The sequence below is a fragment of the Phocoena phocoena genome, chromosome 2 (assembly GCF_963924675.1).
Source record: "Phocoena phocoena chromosome 2, mPhoPho1.1, whole genome shotgun sequence".
In the NCBI taxonomy this organism is placed as follows: Eukaryota; Metazoa; Chordata; class Mammalia; order Artiodactyla; family Phocoenidae; genus Phocoena; species Phocoena phocoena.
This window is the reverse complement of record NC_089220.1, coordinates 12383540-12401869: the sequence shown is the minus strand read 5'-3', so window position 1 is coordinate 12401869 and position 18330 is coordinate 12383540. Positions and strand designations below refer to the sequence as shown.

At 43.9% G+C, this 18330-nt stretch overlaps 1 protein-coding gene across 1 annotated transcript in view; it reads right to left on the bottom strand.

Moving 5' to 3' along the window:
• Positions 1-7536, bottom strand: part of CCDC88C (coiled-coil domain containing 88C) — a 125051-nt gene extending 117515 nt beyond the window's left edge. The window contains exons 1-2 of the mRNA XM_065872000.1: positions 7477-7536; positions 6628-6728 (exon numbers count right to left, since the gene is read on the bottom strand). Coding sequence (XP_065728072.1) covers positions 6628-6728; positions 7477-7536 — 161 coding nt within the window. The remainder of the gene's footprint in view (positions 1-6627; positions 6729-7476) is intronic.
• Between the last annotated feature and the right edge of the window lie 10794 nt (positions 7537-18330).

Genomic DNA, 18330 nt, shown 5'->3' with positions numbered 1-18330 from the left:
GAAAGATGGAAAAGGGGGAAACAGTACACTTTCTGACTTCATAAACCAGTAAAGTCATTGATGTTCCATTTCAAACCGGTCTCCTGCCTATGTCACCAAATTGCTCTTGCCTGTGATTTACATTCCAGGGGCACAATTCTATCTCAAAAACCACCACCATGAGTATGCGATGCTATGTGGTGTACAACACACCCTACGAGAAATGTGAAGAGACACAAGTAATTCCTGGGGGAAACCCCCGAAGTGTCATTTATTTTCCAATCTCAGGCAAAAGTCAGGTCTGCTTGTGATGAAACTAGAAATCTGAATCAAGTGATTTATAATTTCACTCATCTACATACAGGACATTTCTCAAAAATTCTCAGTGTCAAAAAATATTTCCTATTTGAAGAGAACAGACTCAACAGAACGGATTTCCCTTCCCTCTCCCCATGTACCCCACACAGCTTTGCCTAACATAGCCCTCCCTGCCATTCGACTGTCCCAAGGCACCACAAAGGATGTTTCATTCAAATGAGGGCTGTCTTCACAGTTTCTTCTGTCGTCCGAGCCCTGTGCTAAGGGTGCGGTGCCTTCCAGGGGCTGCTGTGATGGAGGAGAGACAGGCCTCTTCCTCCTTCCTCGGTACTCGGGCCCCTCGATGATGATGATGATGATGAGAGGACAAGAAGGGGAATTTGGGGAGTTAAGCAAATCAATTTCAATGCCATTCAGCTCATTCAAAGCCAATAATTTATACAAAGCTGACAAACAGGAAAAAAAAATCTAAAAACAGAAATTATTTCAAATGCCACTATAAGCACAATTCCTTAATAACACAAGCTGTTTAAAATTCAACCATTAAGTAAATATTTGATATAAACACTATGAGTCCCTACACTGGATTGTGTATATGCAAACCCTTTACGAATCACACGCGATAATCAGCCATGGACTTTATTCAATCATCCTGTATCTCCTAAAACAGTCACATGGGCTCCTTGGGACAACCAGAGGACCTCTTTTCAACTGTCCTGGGACAACGTTTCTTTTTTTTTTTTTTTTTTTTTTTTTGTGGTACGCGGGCCTCTCACTGTTGTGGCCTCTCCCGCTGCGGAGCACAGGCTCCGAACGCGCAGGCTCAGCGGCCACGGCTCACGGGCCTAGCCGCTCCGCGGCATGTGGGATCCTCCCGGACCGGGGCACGAACCCGCATCCCCTGCATCGCTGACTCTCAACCACTGCGCCACCAGGGAAGCCCGGGGACAACGTTTCTTATTGTCCCCACACAGTACTAGAATCTGGCCAAGCCATTTACATGTTACATGTTTCTCCTGGAGCCATTCATTACTGAGAAAATAAAGGTTAACAGTTCAGTGGCAATTCATTTAGCAGCAGAGGAGGCATTCAGAATTTAAACCACAAAGGCATTTTAGCTACAGAAGTGCACCTAGCACGACAAAGTAATTTATCTTAAGGGTGCAGTGCTCTTCCCTTTACTATAGACACCTTAAGAGATGAGAAGCAATTTCATAACGTAACAAACGTGCTTCCTAAGATAGCAGAACTTCAGAACACGCAGGGCTTTTTCTGTTTTTTGTTGCTATTGTAGTCCCAGCTTTCATTAAGTCAGACGGGGACCCCCTGAGGAGTGCCAGAAGCTGGAAGACCTTGGCAAACGTGGACATTCACTGCACGGGCAATGGCACAACACACACCCAGGATCCAGGGTCGGGGCCTGGGAGACTGTCAGGTGGCGGAGGTCGGGGAGGGGTTCTATATGAGTAATTAGACTAATTATCATGATCATTAGCACTCCCTCCTTTAACTCAGGCTCTCAGGGTAAAGAGAGATTAGGAAACCAATCGAACAAAAGTCAATTATGGTGAAGGAAGGCCTATCCCCACTCTGCCCAGCACTGTGTAACCCCGCCCTGTCCCTCAGCAGGAAGTGGGTTAGGAGCTACTGATTCTGGTTTGGAAATGGGGCCAGGACTGGCCAAAGTTCTCTGGGCCCCACTGTACTCATCTGCAAGATGACCACAGGATCCTTCCAGCACTAAAAGGTTATCATTCTAGGGAGGCCAGGTCCGCACTGGCACACGTGGTACCTGGTTCTTGATCCCAGGAAGAGGACATCATAGAACCACTGCAAGACTGTTTCCCTGAAAGCCATCATTAAGAATAAGGATCTTCTTTGTACGACAGCCCTAGAAAGCAAAGCCCCACAGCCCCACATCAGGATGTCAGAGGACAGGAGAGAGACAAGGGTTCAACAAAGCATCTGGTAGCTTGTCCGAACTTGGAGAGATACAAGTCCAAAGTGTGGGCCCCCGGGGCTTCCTTCTGATAAAAACTTCTAGCTTGAAAAAAAGAAATCAACTTTCCCTAAAATTTTAAAGAGAACTATAATTTAGATTTATAGCAACCTTGCCTCCCTCCTTTGTGAAAAGGCCAGCCCCCAACTTTTCATCATATTCCAAAGACTTCCTAAATTTAAAACTGAATCCAAAAAATCCTGAATGAGAAACTATGTTTGATACAGATGATGGAGATGTTGATAATCTATCACAGGTTAATAAAAAAGGTGTTAAACAGTAGCCGGAGCCCAAATTTGTGTAAGAGAACATTAGGAACGTATATTCTACGTATATACCATAGACAACATCTGGGGAACACCAAAATATTAATTCTGCTACCTCGACATGGTAAAATTATAGGCAATGTTTGTTTTGCTCATCTGTATGTTCTGACCTCCCTCCAACAAACGTGAATTTTTTTGTGTAACTTTTTACAGACTCAAAGGCCCCATGAAGAGTGTCATATGCTGCAGCCATGAAAGAACATCACTCAAGTTCATGAGTAAAAATCTTTCTTGCTCCAACTCTCTAGCACCAACACAAACTCATTCAACTAATCAGTATCTGCCCCTTTATCCTCAGCTTTTACATCTGCAAAATGGGAACATAACTCCTCCTCCAGCACACTAAGGAAAAAAATTATCATTCAAATGCTTTTGAGAAGCCTAAGGAACTCTCGCATTGGTCTGAGGCTATTCCCAACTTCTGAATAACTAACATATTACCCGTAATTTTGCAGCTAGTACAAGGGGTTAGAAAGGAGTCTGAACAAAGCAAACAGTGTTGGATTTAACGCAGGCCTTGCCCAGGCACAAGCTCTCAGCCCCAGCCAGTCCTAAGTTCTTAGCTGAACTCAACAGCCACTGCGTCAGTTCAGGTGTCCACTCTCACATGCACAGATGTACAACATCACACGCACGTGGGCACACACACACAAACCCAGCTCTGGGCTTCACGCTAACAATAATGATGACTGACATTTGTTGGGCATTTCCTATACATGCATAATGCATAATCTTATTTAATCCTCCCCAAATCCATAAAATACCATCCCCCTTATTACAAATCAGGAGATTGAGGCTTAGAGAGTTTAAGTAACTTGCCCAAGATAAGAGCACTAGTAAGTGGCAGAGGGAGGATTTGAACTTGTCTGCCTGATGCTAGAGTCGAAACTCTTAATTTTCCTATGAGAACATGAAAAATGTGTCCAAAGTGAATCAGACACCTAGTTTTTCCCTGGACTACCAGTAGGTACCCAGAGAAACTGCATTTACAGAGGAGCTATTCAGCAAGTTTTCCCAAGCATCTCCATCCACGCCACTCAATGCCTCACTTTCATTCAGGAATTCTCTTAGACCTGGGCCTCCCCTGAAAGCTGAGCCCACAGGGCTTTCCAGCTTCCAGGCACTGATGTCACTAGGAGGCCAGGGCCCAGAGACTACTACCGCAGCCTTCTTCAGTTGCCAGAGACAATGCCCAGGTGCAGTCACGTGACCCCCAGCCAGCCTCCATATGGCTCCAAAGTGTTAGGTAACACGCCTCTTATCTGAACTCCAGCAACAGGTTAGCACACCGCTCTCTGCAATTTTCTCAGGTCCTACCAACTTGGAGAGAATTTATCAAAATAGGCGAACTGAAGACAGCTGGGGCTACTAGCATGGGAGACAAGGCAGAACAGCCTTATCACTTACCTGCTGGTTAGCCCAACACGTCTCCACTTGGGAGAAGTGAAAACAGGCTTGGCTTAAGAAGTGTTAGATGTGGGGCTAGGATATGGGTCCCAGAGTCCAGTTTTGCCCTAGATCTTGCTGGGAGCGAGCTAAGGCTAAGAAGTATGTGGTAATCTAGGAGACTAGGAATGCAGGAGAAAGGTAGACAGAAAAGGAAAAAAAAAAAAAAAGAACTCTTAGGGGGTGCCCCAAATCCTTTCTGGATTAAGAAGGTGGATGCATAAGGACATAACCAACGCCAATACCTATTAAGTGGCAGGCACTATGCTAATTACTAACATCATTTAATCCTCACAACCATCTCTTAAGGAAGGTACGTTCCTTCCCACTTCACAGGTGAGGAAACTGAGAGGTTGAGTGACGTGCCCAGCATCACAAAGCATGCATGAGAGAGACCTAGGGTTTGAATCCAAGCTGGCTATCTAGGCTTTCAACGCTAGGGTTGAAATTCATTGTTGTTGTTTTTTTGAGGTAATTTTTTATGTGGGATCTTAGTTCCCCCACCAGGGATCGAATCCGCACCCCCTACATTAGAAGCACAGAGTCTTAACCACTGGACCACCCAAGAAGTCCCCCTGAGGTAACTTTTACATTTAGGGTGAAATGCATATATCTTAAGTTACACCTTGATGAGTTTTGAAAGATGAAATATACTCCAGTCAATATATGGAACATTTCTACCACCCTCAGAAGTTCACTTGTGCCCCCTTTCTAGTCAATCCCTGCCCACTTTCAAGAGCGAACAATGCTCTGATATCTATCACCTGGAACAGGGTCATTCCTATCACTCAGTCAGTAAACTGCGTGCTGCTTGTGCCTCTCCCTCCTTGATTTCCTCCTGGAAAGCCACCCATCTTCCCCACTGTCCCCTCCTCGGTGTCCAACCCTGGCCAGAGGACCCAGAAGCACTGCTTGAGGCCTGAAGAGCTGCAAACGTATCAGTTCCCACTTCCAGCACGATTACCCTGGCGAGGCACAGAGGAGAAAATAACGTTTCAAACTGTCAAGGGGAAGGGAGAAGCCCGTCAAACTGAATTCAGCCGCGAGCCGAGTGTGAACAAGTGATGAGCTGGCATTTCTCAAAGTAATGGTCCAACAGGCTTTCCTGATTTACAAGCAAGTGGTAAACGCTTCAGGAATTCCAAAGGTCAGGGAAGAAAGAGAAACAGTCCCAGGGCTTTTGTTCTCCCCTCGCCTGGGTGTAAAAGCTGAATGAAAAGGCTGGGGGATACTGCTGCTTTTTTTTTAATTAAACAGGACAGCTCTAAGTTTCACTGGTTGCTGTACCCATGGAATCCAGCAATTTTCGGGGTCTAACAGGATGAGGGGGGAAGAGTTGCCAGAACCTGAATATGCCACAAGACAACCCGAGGAAAACTTCTCATCAATGTTCTCGGAGACGTGCTGCCAAAGCGGACAACAGATTTGTCTCTTTAGAATTTAATCAAACTCAAGACTGGTAACAGTGGTAGTGCCTTAAAAAAAAAAAAAAAATAAGACTGAGATGTATCTCCCAGAGCACGACATCAGGTAACTTCTTAAACCAAAGAAGCAATGTTCTCGAGAAATTTTTTAAAATATATCTTTGTAGGTAGATGTATTTAAGCCACTTTCTGAATATACCAAAGCTGACTGTTCCTCCTCCCACGCGGGCCAAAAACGAAGCTGATTCTCATCAGCTAACAGGTTCATGCTCCAGTATGACAATTTGCTTAGTTGCAGGTGAGTAGGTGAGCATAAGGGCCTGATCCACAGAGATCAGGATGTTTTATGTTGCTTTAAGTGCCTGTGAACCATACTGACACTCAGTGCCAACATGTTCCCTGCAGTTCCTGAGTTAAAAACAGAATGCAGCGGCAGGAGCCAACACCTACATGTGGCAGGCTGTCAATCAGACAGGCTCTGCAGAATTCAGCAACAGGAAAGGATGTGGTCAGACCAACATGCTAGCAACTGTAACTTCCACCAAGACCCTGTTTAAGCCTCAAGCTTCAAGACAAACAGTACCACAGTATCCTGGCTCCCTGCGCCTCTCCCAACACAGTAACTTTAAATCCAGTCCCTGAGAAGGGACTTATTAACCAACTGTACTTGCTCTGGGGCAACTGAATATGGAAGATGAAGGGGAGCTCAGAAACACAGGCGTCCTGACCTCGAATGAAACTTTATAGTCACTCACGGATGCTCCGGTCCCACCCGACACTTCCTGTAACCAGACACTCTACGTTACAGTTCCTTGCCCCCCAAAGAAAAGGGTTTTTTTCGTGTCATTACTCAAACAACAATCAAGTCCCTGAGTTCGAAGTCAATTGCACTATCTACACCATGTGGATGACAGTCACTCAATTTCAAATTCCTTTCATCAAACAAGCTGCCAACCCACTGTCCTGGAGTTCTCCATACCCCACAAACGACGAAAAGACACGTTAATGCGGAGATACCAGTGGCGCGACGTGCAAAGAACCCTCCACTGCAACTTCACATTCCATTTCTACAAGCTTAAATTTCGACTTGCTGAGGCATCATTCACTCCTTCCTTCCTCCCCGAATATAACTTACATTTGCAACATGATTTGGTTCAAAAAGATGCCGTCCGCTAAATCCATGTACATTGTCAGGGTGTCCTGGTTGCCGCTTCCGAAGGGGCCAAAAGTTTTCACCTGCGGGTAGGGGACACGGAGAGAAAGGCAGGAAAAGTCAGCTCCACGCGCACAGTCTAAAGCTCTCCAGGCGAGCAGAGCCCCTGTGGGCAGGAGGGGGTCACCCAAGACCACCCACCCTTCAACAAACAGCACCCTTCTCCAGGGCCTCTCTCCCCTCCCCGCGCCAGGCAACAGACGCGAGACAGCAGAAAGAAAACTTCCTCGCCACTTTTCTCCGGCGTGTCAGAGCGGAAAAAAAAAATAAAAGGGACTTTTCAATAAATTTCTCACGTCTCAAATCCATTGGAAATCAGTGCGCCCAGCGCAGCCTGTACACGTTCTCACTGGGAATCCCCTAATCCCCACCGCCATCCACCCGCTGGTCTCAGAGGTTCAGAAACTACACGAGGATGTTTTGGGGAATGGGTCCTTTTCTCGAATGGTCAAAGCCATGGGAGGCCAGGGTGACCACCGGAAGACTGTCGCTCCAGGGCCTCCGGCCCAACGCCCCGGTGGGAACAGGTGTACCCGCTCAGCCCCCAGCCGGGCCGAGAGCGCGGCGGGGTCCTGCACCGGGCGCGCGGGCTCCAGAGCTGGAAATACCCCCGTACTCCGGGACACTTGATGACCGGCCGGGGGCACCTGATGAATCCTCTGCGTCCAGGGGCTTTCCGGGGCCCCGGCCGGGTCGGGTCTGCTGCGACTGCAGGCGGGCGGGAGTGGAGCTAGTGCCCCAACAATGGGGCGAGGGGCCGGGCACACTCACCCAGGTCACCAGCGGGCTCTGCAGGAAGAGCTCCATGAGCTCCGAGACGGTCACGTCCATGCTGAGGCTGTGCCCGCCGGCTCAGCACCCCGCGACCCCGTCCCCCGCGCCGCGTCACAAAGCGGCTCTGGCAGCGAGCGGCGGGGGCGGGTCTGCGCCGGCTCGCGCCCGGGAGACAAAGGCGGGGCGCGAGCCCACGTTCCGCGGTTTCGGCGGCCCCGCGCCCCGCCCGGGACTGGGGGAAGGGGAGGGCCCGCCGCTTGGGGAGGAACAATGCGGGCAGCGGCCCCGCCCCTCGGCGGCCCTGGGCGATTGGCGCGCCGCCTCGCGGCTGCGCTGGTAGCCCGGAGGGGGCGGCGGCCCGCACGTGCGTAGGGGGAGGGGGCGTCCCGGCTGCCGGCACCTGGGGCGGCCGCCGCGCGCCTACGTCGAGCGCACCCTCCGCGCGCTTGGGGCCCCGGCACTTGGCTCCTCTCTGCGCGTGTGCGTCGGCCACAGGGCCCCAGCGCCAAGTGCGGGCCGGAGCGCCGGAGCGTGGGTCCCGGCCTGTCCTTCCCCCGGGAGGCGGGCGACCGGGGCGCCCTGCCCGCCGAAGTCGACCCGGTTACGCCGCACGCTGGGGGCCCAGCGGAGCCCACCAGCCCGAGACTGGCGGCCCCAGGCAAGTGCAGCCTCCCAGGTGCAGCCGAGGCCCCGCCCGGCTCCGCGGCGGGCGGGCCAAGCCCGCGTGCCTCAGGTGCCGGGGGTCGGTCTCGCGGGCAGGTAGAGCGCAGGCCCGGAAGTCAAAGGAGGAAAGTTTGTGTTCAGTTTAGACCTTAGGAGCGCGACGTCTTGCGCCCCACCGTGCCACCTCCCTGGCTGCCCGCCTTTTATAAGTGCCCGCAGGAAAGCGGATGATGTAGCTGCCCCGCCCTGGACCCGCCCCAACTGTGACACCCCTTCCTCCACCCGCCAACACCACCGTCACTTTGCCAGAGGGGAGCCAAATTCCGGATCCCAACTTGGAGGACGTACCAGCAGCTTGGTGGTAGGCGACAGGAAAAAGGACAAGTGCCCCAACTGGATGGAAAGCAAGCCCTGGGCCCAGACGCAGACCTCGCTGCTGAGACAGCTGCGGTGGACCCCGGCTGGTCTCTGCCGCCTCACCTTGGGCCGGTAATAATTTCACACTACGATTCAGTCATTGTGCAAAACACTTTATACAATTTAACTAATCGAATCCTCACGCATTTCCCAGATGAGCCCACCGGTGCGGTATTGACCTGAAAGCGCCTAGCATAATTGTCGGCGAGTAGACAGTAGGCGCTAAATGGCTGCTGGTTTGCTTGTCAGAAATGTGAACGTTGACTCTGTCAAGTGTTGGGGGTCCGACATCTACCGGTGAAATGTGGTATTGCAGCCGAATTCTGCAGTACCTTGTTGAGCTGGTGAGAGGGGGTGAGATTGTGGCCCCAGTAGCCAAGTCGGCTAGGGGGTCCCTAAAGAGAAATGTGGAAGTCAGGGTGACAGAAAAGAAAGCGGGAGACTGCAGAAGAACTTAGAGCTTATGTGGTTTTCTTGTGCACCAGAAATTCATTAGTTCCTTGATTACTTAATTGCCTATATTGTAAAATCAGTTGGAAAAGAGGTAAAATGTGTATCTATGCCCATCTCTGTTTAGAAGCCCGGTTCTGTGCGCGCAAAATTTTTTTCCCATTGACCCCAACTCTTCTGGAAAGACAAGGAGGTGATCTTTAAAGTTATTTGATAAGCATTATCTTTCACACTGAGAAACACATTGGACAAATGCTTTCTGACATTTGTGGTAAGACATTTCCCTTCCTGGGGAGAGAATTTGTCACTAGGGCATACTGACAGTCCCTGCGCCACAAACACGTCAGGAATTTCTGTTTTGGGGTCAGTTAGCTGCTGTGTTGATTCATTATCATTGATGCATCAGCAGTTCATTGGCTCAACCCCATCTCACCCCATTCAGAAGGAGCTGGCTCAGCGTCATTGTTCCTACATGAGGCAGGGTGTCAGGTAAACTGGATGGTGCCCAGGTTGCCGGGGTGGAAGGCTTCAAAGGGCTGGATGACCTGGATGAGGCACTTCCTAGAAATCCTCTTACTCCGTAAAATCAGAATAAGAACATTTTCCCTGTATGACATTACAGAGTAATTTTGAGGTTCAGGTGATGCATGTAAAAGGGTCTATAAAGGTATCTCCTCACTATTGTCTCATCTTTTGCCCCCTTCTATCACTACTTTAATAAGAGTTGTTTCCCGTAAGTCTCCATCGGGTTGGGGCATAAGCTTCAGGAAGCAAACACACAGACCATCTACTAAACACTAAGCAGTAGCCCTCTATCCCCTGCCTGTCCCTCCAGACCTTGGCTTTCACTCCATGTGTCTGAGACTTAAATTTTTTTCTTGTTCATTTCTGCATGAAAAATAATTTATTTGCTTTATACATTGCTTCTTAGACAGAAGTAGTATTTTAATTATGTTCTTCATTCTGCTAAAGGAATTTTCTCCCCAGAAAATGCTGGCTCATCAATGTAAGCTAATGGCATCTCTGTAATTTGATAGGAGCTTAAATAATTTGTACAGCTTTGAGGAGGGGGGGAGACTGGGTATTTGTTAATGTCTGTAATTACTTTTTGTTATGATGAGCATAATTTTTTGTGTTAAAATATACATAACATAAAATGTACCATCTTAACCATTTTTAAGTGTACAGTTCAGTACAATTTAATTAATTTTATTAAATCGTTCACTTTGTTGTGCAGTCCTCACCGCCATCCATCCCTGTAGCTCTCTTCATCTTGTAAATCTGACTCTATACCTATAATTTTCCTTTTCCATCCCTCTAGCCCCTGGAAAACCTAATTCTATTTTCTGTCTTTATTATTTTGATTAAGTGGAATCACACAGTATTTTTTTGTGACTGGCTTATTTCACTTAGCATAATGTCCTCAAGATTGAACCATGTTGTAGCATATTGCAAAATGTCCTTCCTTTTTAAAGCTGAATACTATTCCATTGTATGTATATATTGAATTTTGCTTATCCATTCATCAGTGGATGGACACTTGGGTTGCTTCCATGTTTTAGCTATTGTGAATAATGCTCCTGTGAACATGGGTGTACAAGTATCACTTCAAGACCCTGCTTTCAGTTCTTTTGGGTATACACCCCAAGGTGGAATTGCTGGATCATATGGTAAATCTATATTTAATTTTTTTAGGAACCTCCGTACTGTTTTCCATAGCAGCTGTACCAGTTTACAGTCCACAGGAGTCCTTTTCTTCACATCTTTGCCAGCATTTGTCATCTCTTGTCTTTCTGAATCTAGCCATTCTAATAGGTGTGAAGTGATCTCTCGGGTTTTTGATTTGCATTTCCTTAATGAGTATAATGATGCTGACCATCTTTTCACATACCTGTTGGCCATTCATATATCTTCTTTGGAAAAGTGTCTGTTCAGGTCCTTTGCCCATTTTTTAAATTGGATTATTTGGGTTTTTTTCTGTTGAGTTGTATGAGTTTTTTTTTTTTAATATATTTTGGATTTTAACCCCATTATCAGATATATGATTTGAAAATATTTTCTTCCATTCCATAGGTTGCCTTTCATTTTGTTGATGATTTTCTTTGCTGTGCAGAACCTTTTTAGTCTGAGTTTATTTTTGCTTTTGTCACCTTTGCTTTTGGTGTCAGATCTAGAAAGTCATTGCCGGAGGGAGGGAGACGCAAGAGGGAAGACACATGGGAGCATATGTATATGTATAGCTGATTCACTTTGTTATAAAGCAGAAACTAACACACCATTGTAAAGCAATTATACCCCAATAAAGATGTTAAAAAAAAAAAAAAGGAAGTCATTGCCAAGATTGATGTTAAGAAGCTTACTGCCTATGTTTTCTTCTAAGAATTTTATTGTTTTCAGGTGTTACATTCAACTCAATCTATTTTGAGTTAGTTTTTGTGTATGGTATAAGATAGGGGTCTAGTTTCATTATTTTGCAGGTAGCTGTCCAGTTTTCCCAACACCATTTATTGAAGAGAACGTCCTTTCCCCATTGCATATTTTTGGCTCCTGTGTCATAAAATAATTGACCATATATGGGTGGGTTTATTTCTGGACTCTATTACGTTCCATTGACATATGTGATGTTTTTATTCAATACCATTCTATTTTGATTGCTACAGCATTGTAATATAGTTTGAAATCAGGAAGTATAATGCCTCCAGCTTTGTTCTTCTTTCTCAACATTTCTTTGGCTCTTCATGGTCTTCATAGTTTCATATAAATGTTAGGATTATTTTTTCCTATTTCTGTGGGAAGTGCCATTGGAATTTTGATAGGGGTTGCATTGAATCTGTATATTGTTTTGGGTAGCTTGGACATTTTTTTTTTAATTAATTAATTTATTTTTGGCTGTGTTGGGTCTTTGTTTCTGTGCGAGGGCTTTCTCTAGTTGCGGCTAGCGGGGGCCATTTTTCATCGCAGTGCGCAGGCCTCTCACTCTCTCGGCCTCTCTTGTTGCGGAGCACAGGCTCCAGATGCGCAGGCTCAGTAGTTGTGGTTCATGGGCCCAGTTGCTCCGCAGCATGTGGGATCTTCCCAGACCAGGGCTCGAACCCGTGTCCCCTGCATTAGCAGGCAGATTCTCAACCACTGCGCCACCAGGGAAGCCCCAGCTTGGACATTTTAACAATATTATTTCTTCCAATCCATGAACATGGAATATCGTTCCATTTTATTTGTGTCTTTGATTTCTTTCATCATTATCTTAATAGTTTTCAGTGTATAGGTCTTTCACCTACATGGTTAAATTTAGTCCTAAGTATGTTATTTTTTTTTGATGCAATATATTTTTTTTTGGTTGCGTTGGGTCTTCGTTGCTGCGTGCAGGCTTTCTCTAGTTGCGGTGAGTGGGGGCTACTCTTCATTGCGGTGCACGGGCTTCTCATTACAGTGGCGTCTCTTGTTGCAGAGCACGGACTCTAGGCACATGGGCTTCAGTAGTTGTGGTGCACAGGTTCAGTAGTTATGGCTTGCGGGCTCTAGATTGCAGGCTCAGTAGTTATGGCTCACGGACTTAGTTGCTCCGCGGCATGTGAGATCTTCCTGGACCAGGGCTCAAACCCGTGTCCCCTGCATTGGCAGGCGGATTCTTAACCACTGCACCACCAGGGAAGTCCCTTTTTTGATGCAATTTTAAATGGGATTATTTCCTTAATTTGTCTTTCTGATAGTTATTAGTTTGTAGAAATGCAACAGATTTTGTATATTGATATTGTATCCTGCAACTTTACTGAATTCGTTTATTAGTTTAGTAGTTTTTTTGGTGGGGTCTCTTGGGTTTTCTATATATAATATGTCATCTGCCAACAGTAAGTTTTACTTCTTCCTTTCTGATTTGGATACCTTTTATTTTTTTTTCTTGCCTAATTGTTCTGGCTAGGACTTCTAATACCATGTTGAAAAGAAAGTGGTGAGAGTAGGCATCTTTATCTTGTTTCTTATCTTAGAGAAAAAGCTTTCAACTTTTCACAATTGAGTATGATGTTAGCTGTGGCCTTGTCATAGATGGCCTTTATTATGTTGAGGTATATTTCGTCTCTACCCACTTGGTTGAGAGTTTTTACCGTAAACAGATGTTGAATTTTGTCAAATGCTTTTTCTGCATGTATGATTTTTATCCTTCATTTTGTTAATGTGGTGTATCACATTGATTGATTTGAAGACTTTGAACCATGATTGCATCCCTGGGATGATCCCATTCGATGATGGATATGATCATTTTTAATGTATAGTTGAATTTGGCTTGCTCATATTTTATTGAGGATTTTTGCATCTGTGTTCATCAGTGATATTGGTCTATAATTTTCTTGTGGTATCCTTATCTGGTTTTGCATTATCAGGGTAATGCTGGTCTCATAAAATGAGTTTGGAAGTGTTTCTTCCTCTTATTTCTGGAAGAGTTTGAGTAGGAATGATATTTATTCCTTGAATGTTTTGGTAGAATTCACCAGTAAGTTGTCTTGCCCTAGAATTTTGTTTGTTGGGAAGTGTTTGATTACTGTTTCAGTCTCCTTATTAATGGTTGGTCTATTCAGATTTTATATTTCTTCATAATTCAGTTTTGGAAGGTTGTATGTTTCTAGGAATTTACTCATTTTTTTCCAGGTTGTCCAGTTTGTTCTATAGTTGTTCATAGTAGTCTCTTACCATCCTTTGGATCAGTTGTAATGTCTCCTTTTTTTTTTTTTTTTTTTGCAGTACATGGGCCTCGCACTGCTGTGGCCTCTCCCGTTGCGGAGCACAGGCTCCGGACGCACAGGCCCAGCAGCCACAGCTCACGGGCCCAGCCGCTCTGCGGCATGTGGGATCTTCCCAGACCGGGGCATGAACCCGTGTCCCCTGCATCGGCAGGTGGACTCTCAAGCACTGCGCCACCAGGGAAGCCCATAATGTCTCCTTTTTAATTTCTGATCTTATTTTTTGATTCCTCTCTTTATTTTGGTCAGTCTGGTTGAATGTTGGCCAATTTTGTTTATCTTTTCAAAGAACCAACTTCTAGCTCTTAGTTTTATTGATCTTTTCTATTGTCTTTTTAGTCTGTATTCCATTTATTTCCACTCTGATCTTTGTTATTTCCTTCCTTCTACTAACTTTGGGCTTTGTTTTTCTTTTTCCAGTTTTTTGAGGTATAAAGTTATTTGTTTGAGACTGTTGTTGTTTCTTGAGGCAAACATTTATCACTATGTATTTCCCTCTTAGACTTGCTTTTACTGCATCCCATAAATTTTGGTATTTTGTATTTCAGTTTTCATTTGTCTCAGGTATTTTTATTTTTTTAGGAAGTTAATTATATTTTAATGTGCTAACAATGAACAATTCAGAAATGAAATTAAAAAGCAATTTCATTCACAATAGCATCAAAAAGAACAAAATACTTGGGAATCAATTTAACAAAAAAGTGCAAGAACTATGCACCAAAACTCCTAAAACATTGCTGAGATACTTACCTGAACGTCTGATTAAATGGAGAGGTGTACCATGCACATCAATTAGAAGGCTCAATTACTGTTAAAGAGGCAGTCCTCCCTAAATTGATCTAGAGATTTCACATAATCCCCATGAAAATCTTTTTTGGTATAATAGAATTTGACAACCTGACCCTAAAAGTTACATGGAAATGCAAAGAACGTAGAAGAGCCAAACAGTTTTGAAAAAAAACTAAGTTGGGATACACTACCTGGTTTCAAAGCTTTCTATAAAGGTAATCAGGACAATCTTTGTTTTTTTTTTTTTTTTTGGCCGCAACGCACAGCTTGTGGGATCTTAGTTCTCCAATCAGGAATAGAACTTGCAACCTTGGCAATGAAAGCACGGAGTCCTAACCACTGGACTGCCAGGGAATTCCCTGGGACAACCTTGTATTGGCATAAACGTAGACATATGGGTCAATAAAACAGAATGGCATGTCCAGAAATAAGCCCTTATGGTCACAATCAATTGCTTTCCAAGAAAGATGCCAAGGCAAAAAAAAAAAAAAGTATACCTTTCCTCCCATTATATGCAAAAATTCACTCTTAGATCTAAATGTAGGAGCTAAATAATTATTATCTACACTAATTCCAAAACTCTACCCCCCAAAAAACCCCCAACTAACTAGCTCTTTGCTTTACTTCACTAGGGCAAACGACTAAGGTTAGAGATGGGCCAAATATTTTGAATGCCATTGTCTGTTATTTTTGACATCTTTACAATATTTTCCTCTCTGTGACCAGATTTGTCAAGTTGAGTGCCTTGGAAGAAAACCCCACCACATTACCCTGATGGACGTCTGCGTTGGAAAGAAAGGTAATGGAATTTTTAAGTTGATCCCAAGGGTGCTGAAAAATCCTAGATGGGTTCTGAACTCAGATTCTGTTCTAAAGAATAATATTTTCCATTTAGAGAATTTGATTGACAGTTGCGCTAATAATTTCTCAAATTTAGCTGTGATCATTCACCTTAATTTAATTTGAAGATGTAGCAAGGAAAGGAAGACCTCCCCAGGAGTGTTCGCCACTGAGTTCCTTCGGCCTTAAAAGGCTGAGAGGGTCTAAAAAATTCTGGGTCAGCAGCTGTGATTTGGGGGATTTCACAGATGGAAGAGCCCCAGTTTGTGTCTATCCTGACAGCCTAGGATGCTGCTGGTCAGGACCAAGCCTGCTTCTGTGAAATGCCTCCGAGGCAAGCAATCCCTCATTAATGTCTCAGGTATTTTTAATTTCACTTTTGATTTCTTCATTAGCCCACTGGTTTATCAGCATGTTGTTAATCTTCATATATTTGTGAATTTTCCAGTTTTCTTCTTATAATTGATTTCATTTCATACTATTGTGGTCACAAAAGATCCTTGATATGATTTCAGTATTCTTAAATTTACTAAGACTTGTTTTGTGGCGTAGCATATGATTTATCCTGAAAAATGTTGCATGTGCCCTCAAGGAGAATTTATGTTCCGCTGCTTTTGTATGGAATGTTTTGTATATGTCTGTTAATGCCGTATGGTCTAAAGTGTCCTTTAAAGCTGATGTTACCTTACTGATTTTCTCTCTGGATGATCATTGATGTAATTGGGGTATTAAAATCCCCTATTATTATTGTATTGCTGGCTATTTTTCCCTTTAGATCTGTTAGTATTTGCTTTATAAATTTAAGTGCTCCTATGTTGGGTGCATAAATGTTTACAAATGTTATATTCTCTTGTCAGATTGACTCCTTTATCATTATGTAATGCTATGCTTCTTTACAGTCTCTGTTTTAAAGTTTATTTTGTCTAATGTAAGTATAGTTACCCCAGCTTTCTTTTGGTTTCCTCATTTGCATGGAATATCTTTTTCCATCTCTTCACTTTCAGTTTATACATGTCCTTACATCCAAAGTGAGTCTCTTATAGGAAGCATATACTGGGGTGTTCTTTTTTGTTTTTTTATCCAGCTGCTCTGTCTTTTGATTGGAGAATTTAGTCCATTTGCATTTAAAGTAATTATTGATAGATATATACTTATTGCCATTTTGTTAATTGTTTTCTGGATGTTTTGTAGTTCCTCTCTCTTCCTTTCTTCATCTCTTGCTCTATTTCTTTGTGCTTCAATGACTTTCTTTAGTAGTATGCTTAGATTCCTTTCTCACTGTCTTTTGTGTATCTACTACAGGTTTTTGCTTTGTGGTTACCATGAGACTTAGATTATAATAACTTATATTTGTTGCAATCTATTATAAGTTGATGACTTAAGTTTGAACATGCTCTAAAGCTCTACATTTTTACTCCCTCCCAAAGTTTTTTGTTTTTGATGTCATATTTAACATCTTTTATCTTCTGTATCCCTTGACTAATTACTGTAGTTATAGTTATTTTTACTACTTTTATCTTTTAACCTTCATATTAGCTTTATAAGTGAATAGTCTGCTATCTTTACTATATATTTACCCTTACTAGTGAGATTTATACTTTCATATATTTTCTTGTTACTAATTAGCACCCTTCCTTTTCAGTGTAAAGCAGTCCCTTATTTCTTGTAAGCCTGGTTTAGTGGTGATGAACTCCTTTAGTTTTTTGCTTGTCTGCAAAACTCTATCTCTCCTTCAATCTGAGTATTAACTTTGCCAGGAAGTTTTTTTCTTGTATCACCTTGAATATATTGTGCCACTCGCTTCTGGCCTGCAAAGGTTCTGCTGAAATATCTGATAGTCTTATGGGGGTTCCCTTATATAGAAGAAGTTGTTGTTCTCTTTCTCCTTTTAAGACTCTCTTCTTGTCTTTAACGTTTGACATTTTAAGTATAATGTGTCTTTGTGTGCATCTCTTTATGTTTATCTTATTTGGAGCTGTCTGTGCTTCCTGGACCTGGACATCTGTTTCCTTCCCCAAGCTAGGGAAGTCTTCTGCCATTCTATCTTCAAATAACTTTTCTGCACCTTTCTTTCTTTCTCTCTTCTCCTTTTGAGACCCCTATAATGAGAATGTTTGTGTGTTTGATGTTGTCCTATAATTTCCTTAAGCTGTCTTCACTTTTTTTTTTTTTTTTGGCCATGCCATGTGGCTTGTGGGATCTTAGTTCCCCGACCAGGGACTGAACCTAGGCTATGGCAGTGACAGCACCGAGTCCTAAGCACTGGGTTGCCAGGGAATTCCCCGTCTTCACTTTTTAAATTCTTTTTTCTTTTTGCTGATATGATTGCATGAGTTCCACTGCCCTGTTTTCAAGTTCACAGATCTTGTCTTCTGTTTCATCCAGTCTACTGTTGAACCCCCCTAGTGTCAGTACAGTTAGTGTATTTTTTAGCTCTGTGACTTCTATTTGCTAATTTCTGTATTTTCTCTGTGTTGAAGTTCTCACTATGTTCATCTGTTCTTCTCCCAAGTTTGCTGAGCATTTTTATGACCATTACTCTTTATCAGGTAAATTATTTATCTCTTTCATTAAAGCTTTTATTTGAGGTTTATTCCTGTTCTTCCATTTGGAACATATTCTGTTTCCTCACTTTGCTTGACTACGTGTTGGTTTCTGTGCATTAGATAAAACAGCCACCTCTCTTCGTCTTGAAGGAGTGGCCACATGTAGAAGATGAACTTTGGCATTCACACTTGCCCTATAGCTCTTGGTTGTCTTTCAAACCTTTATGATTGTGCAAGCGAGCTTATTTTACTTTTAATGGCTCCCAGTAGTTGAGGATGTGCCAAGACCTGTTCATGTCTCAAATGGGAGGATCTCAGCACCTAGATTCAGGCTGATTGCAAGCCAGACCCTCAGGCAGCAGCTTTTAAGTATGCAATTATAAAGTATCCAACTGTGCAGAGTTCTGTAG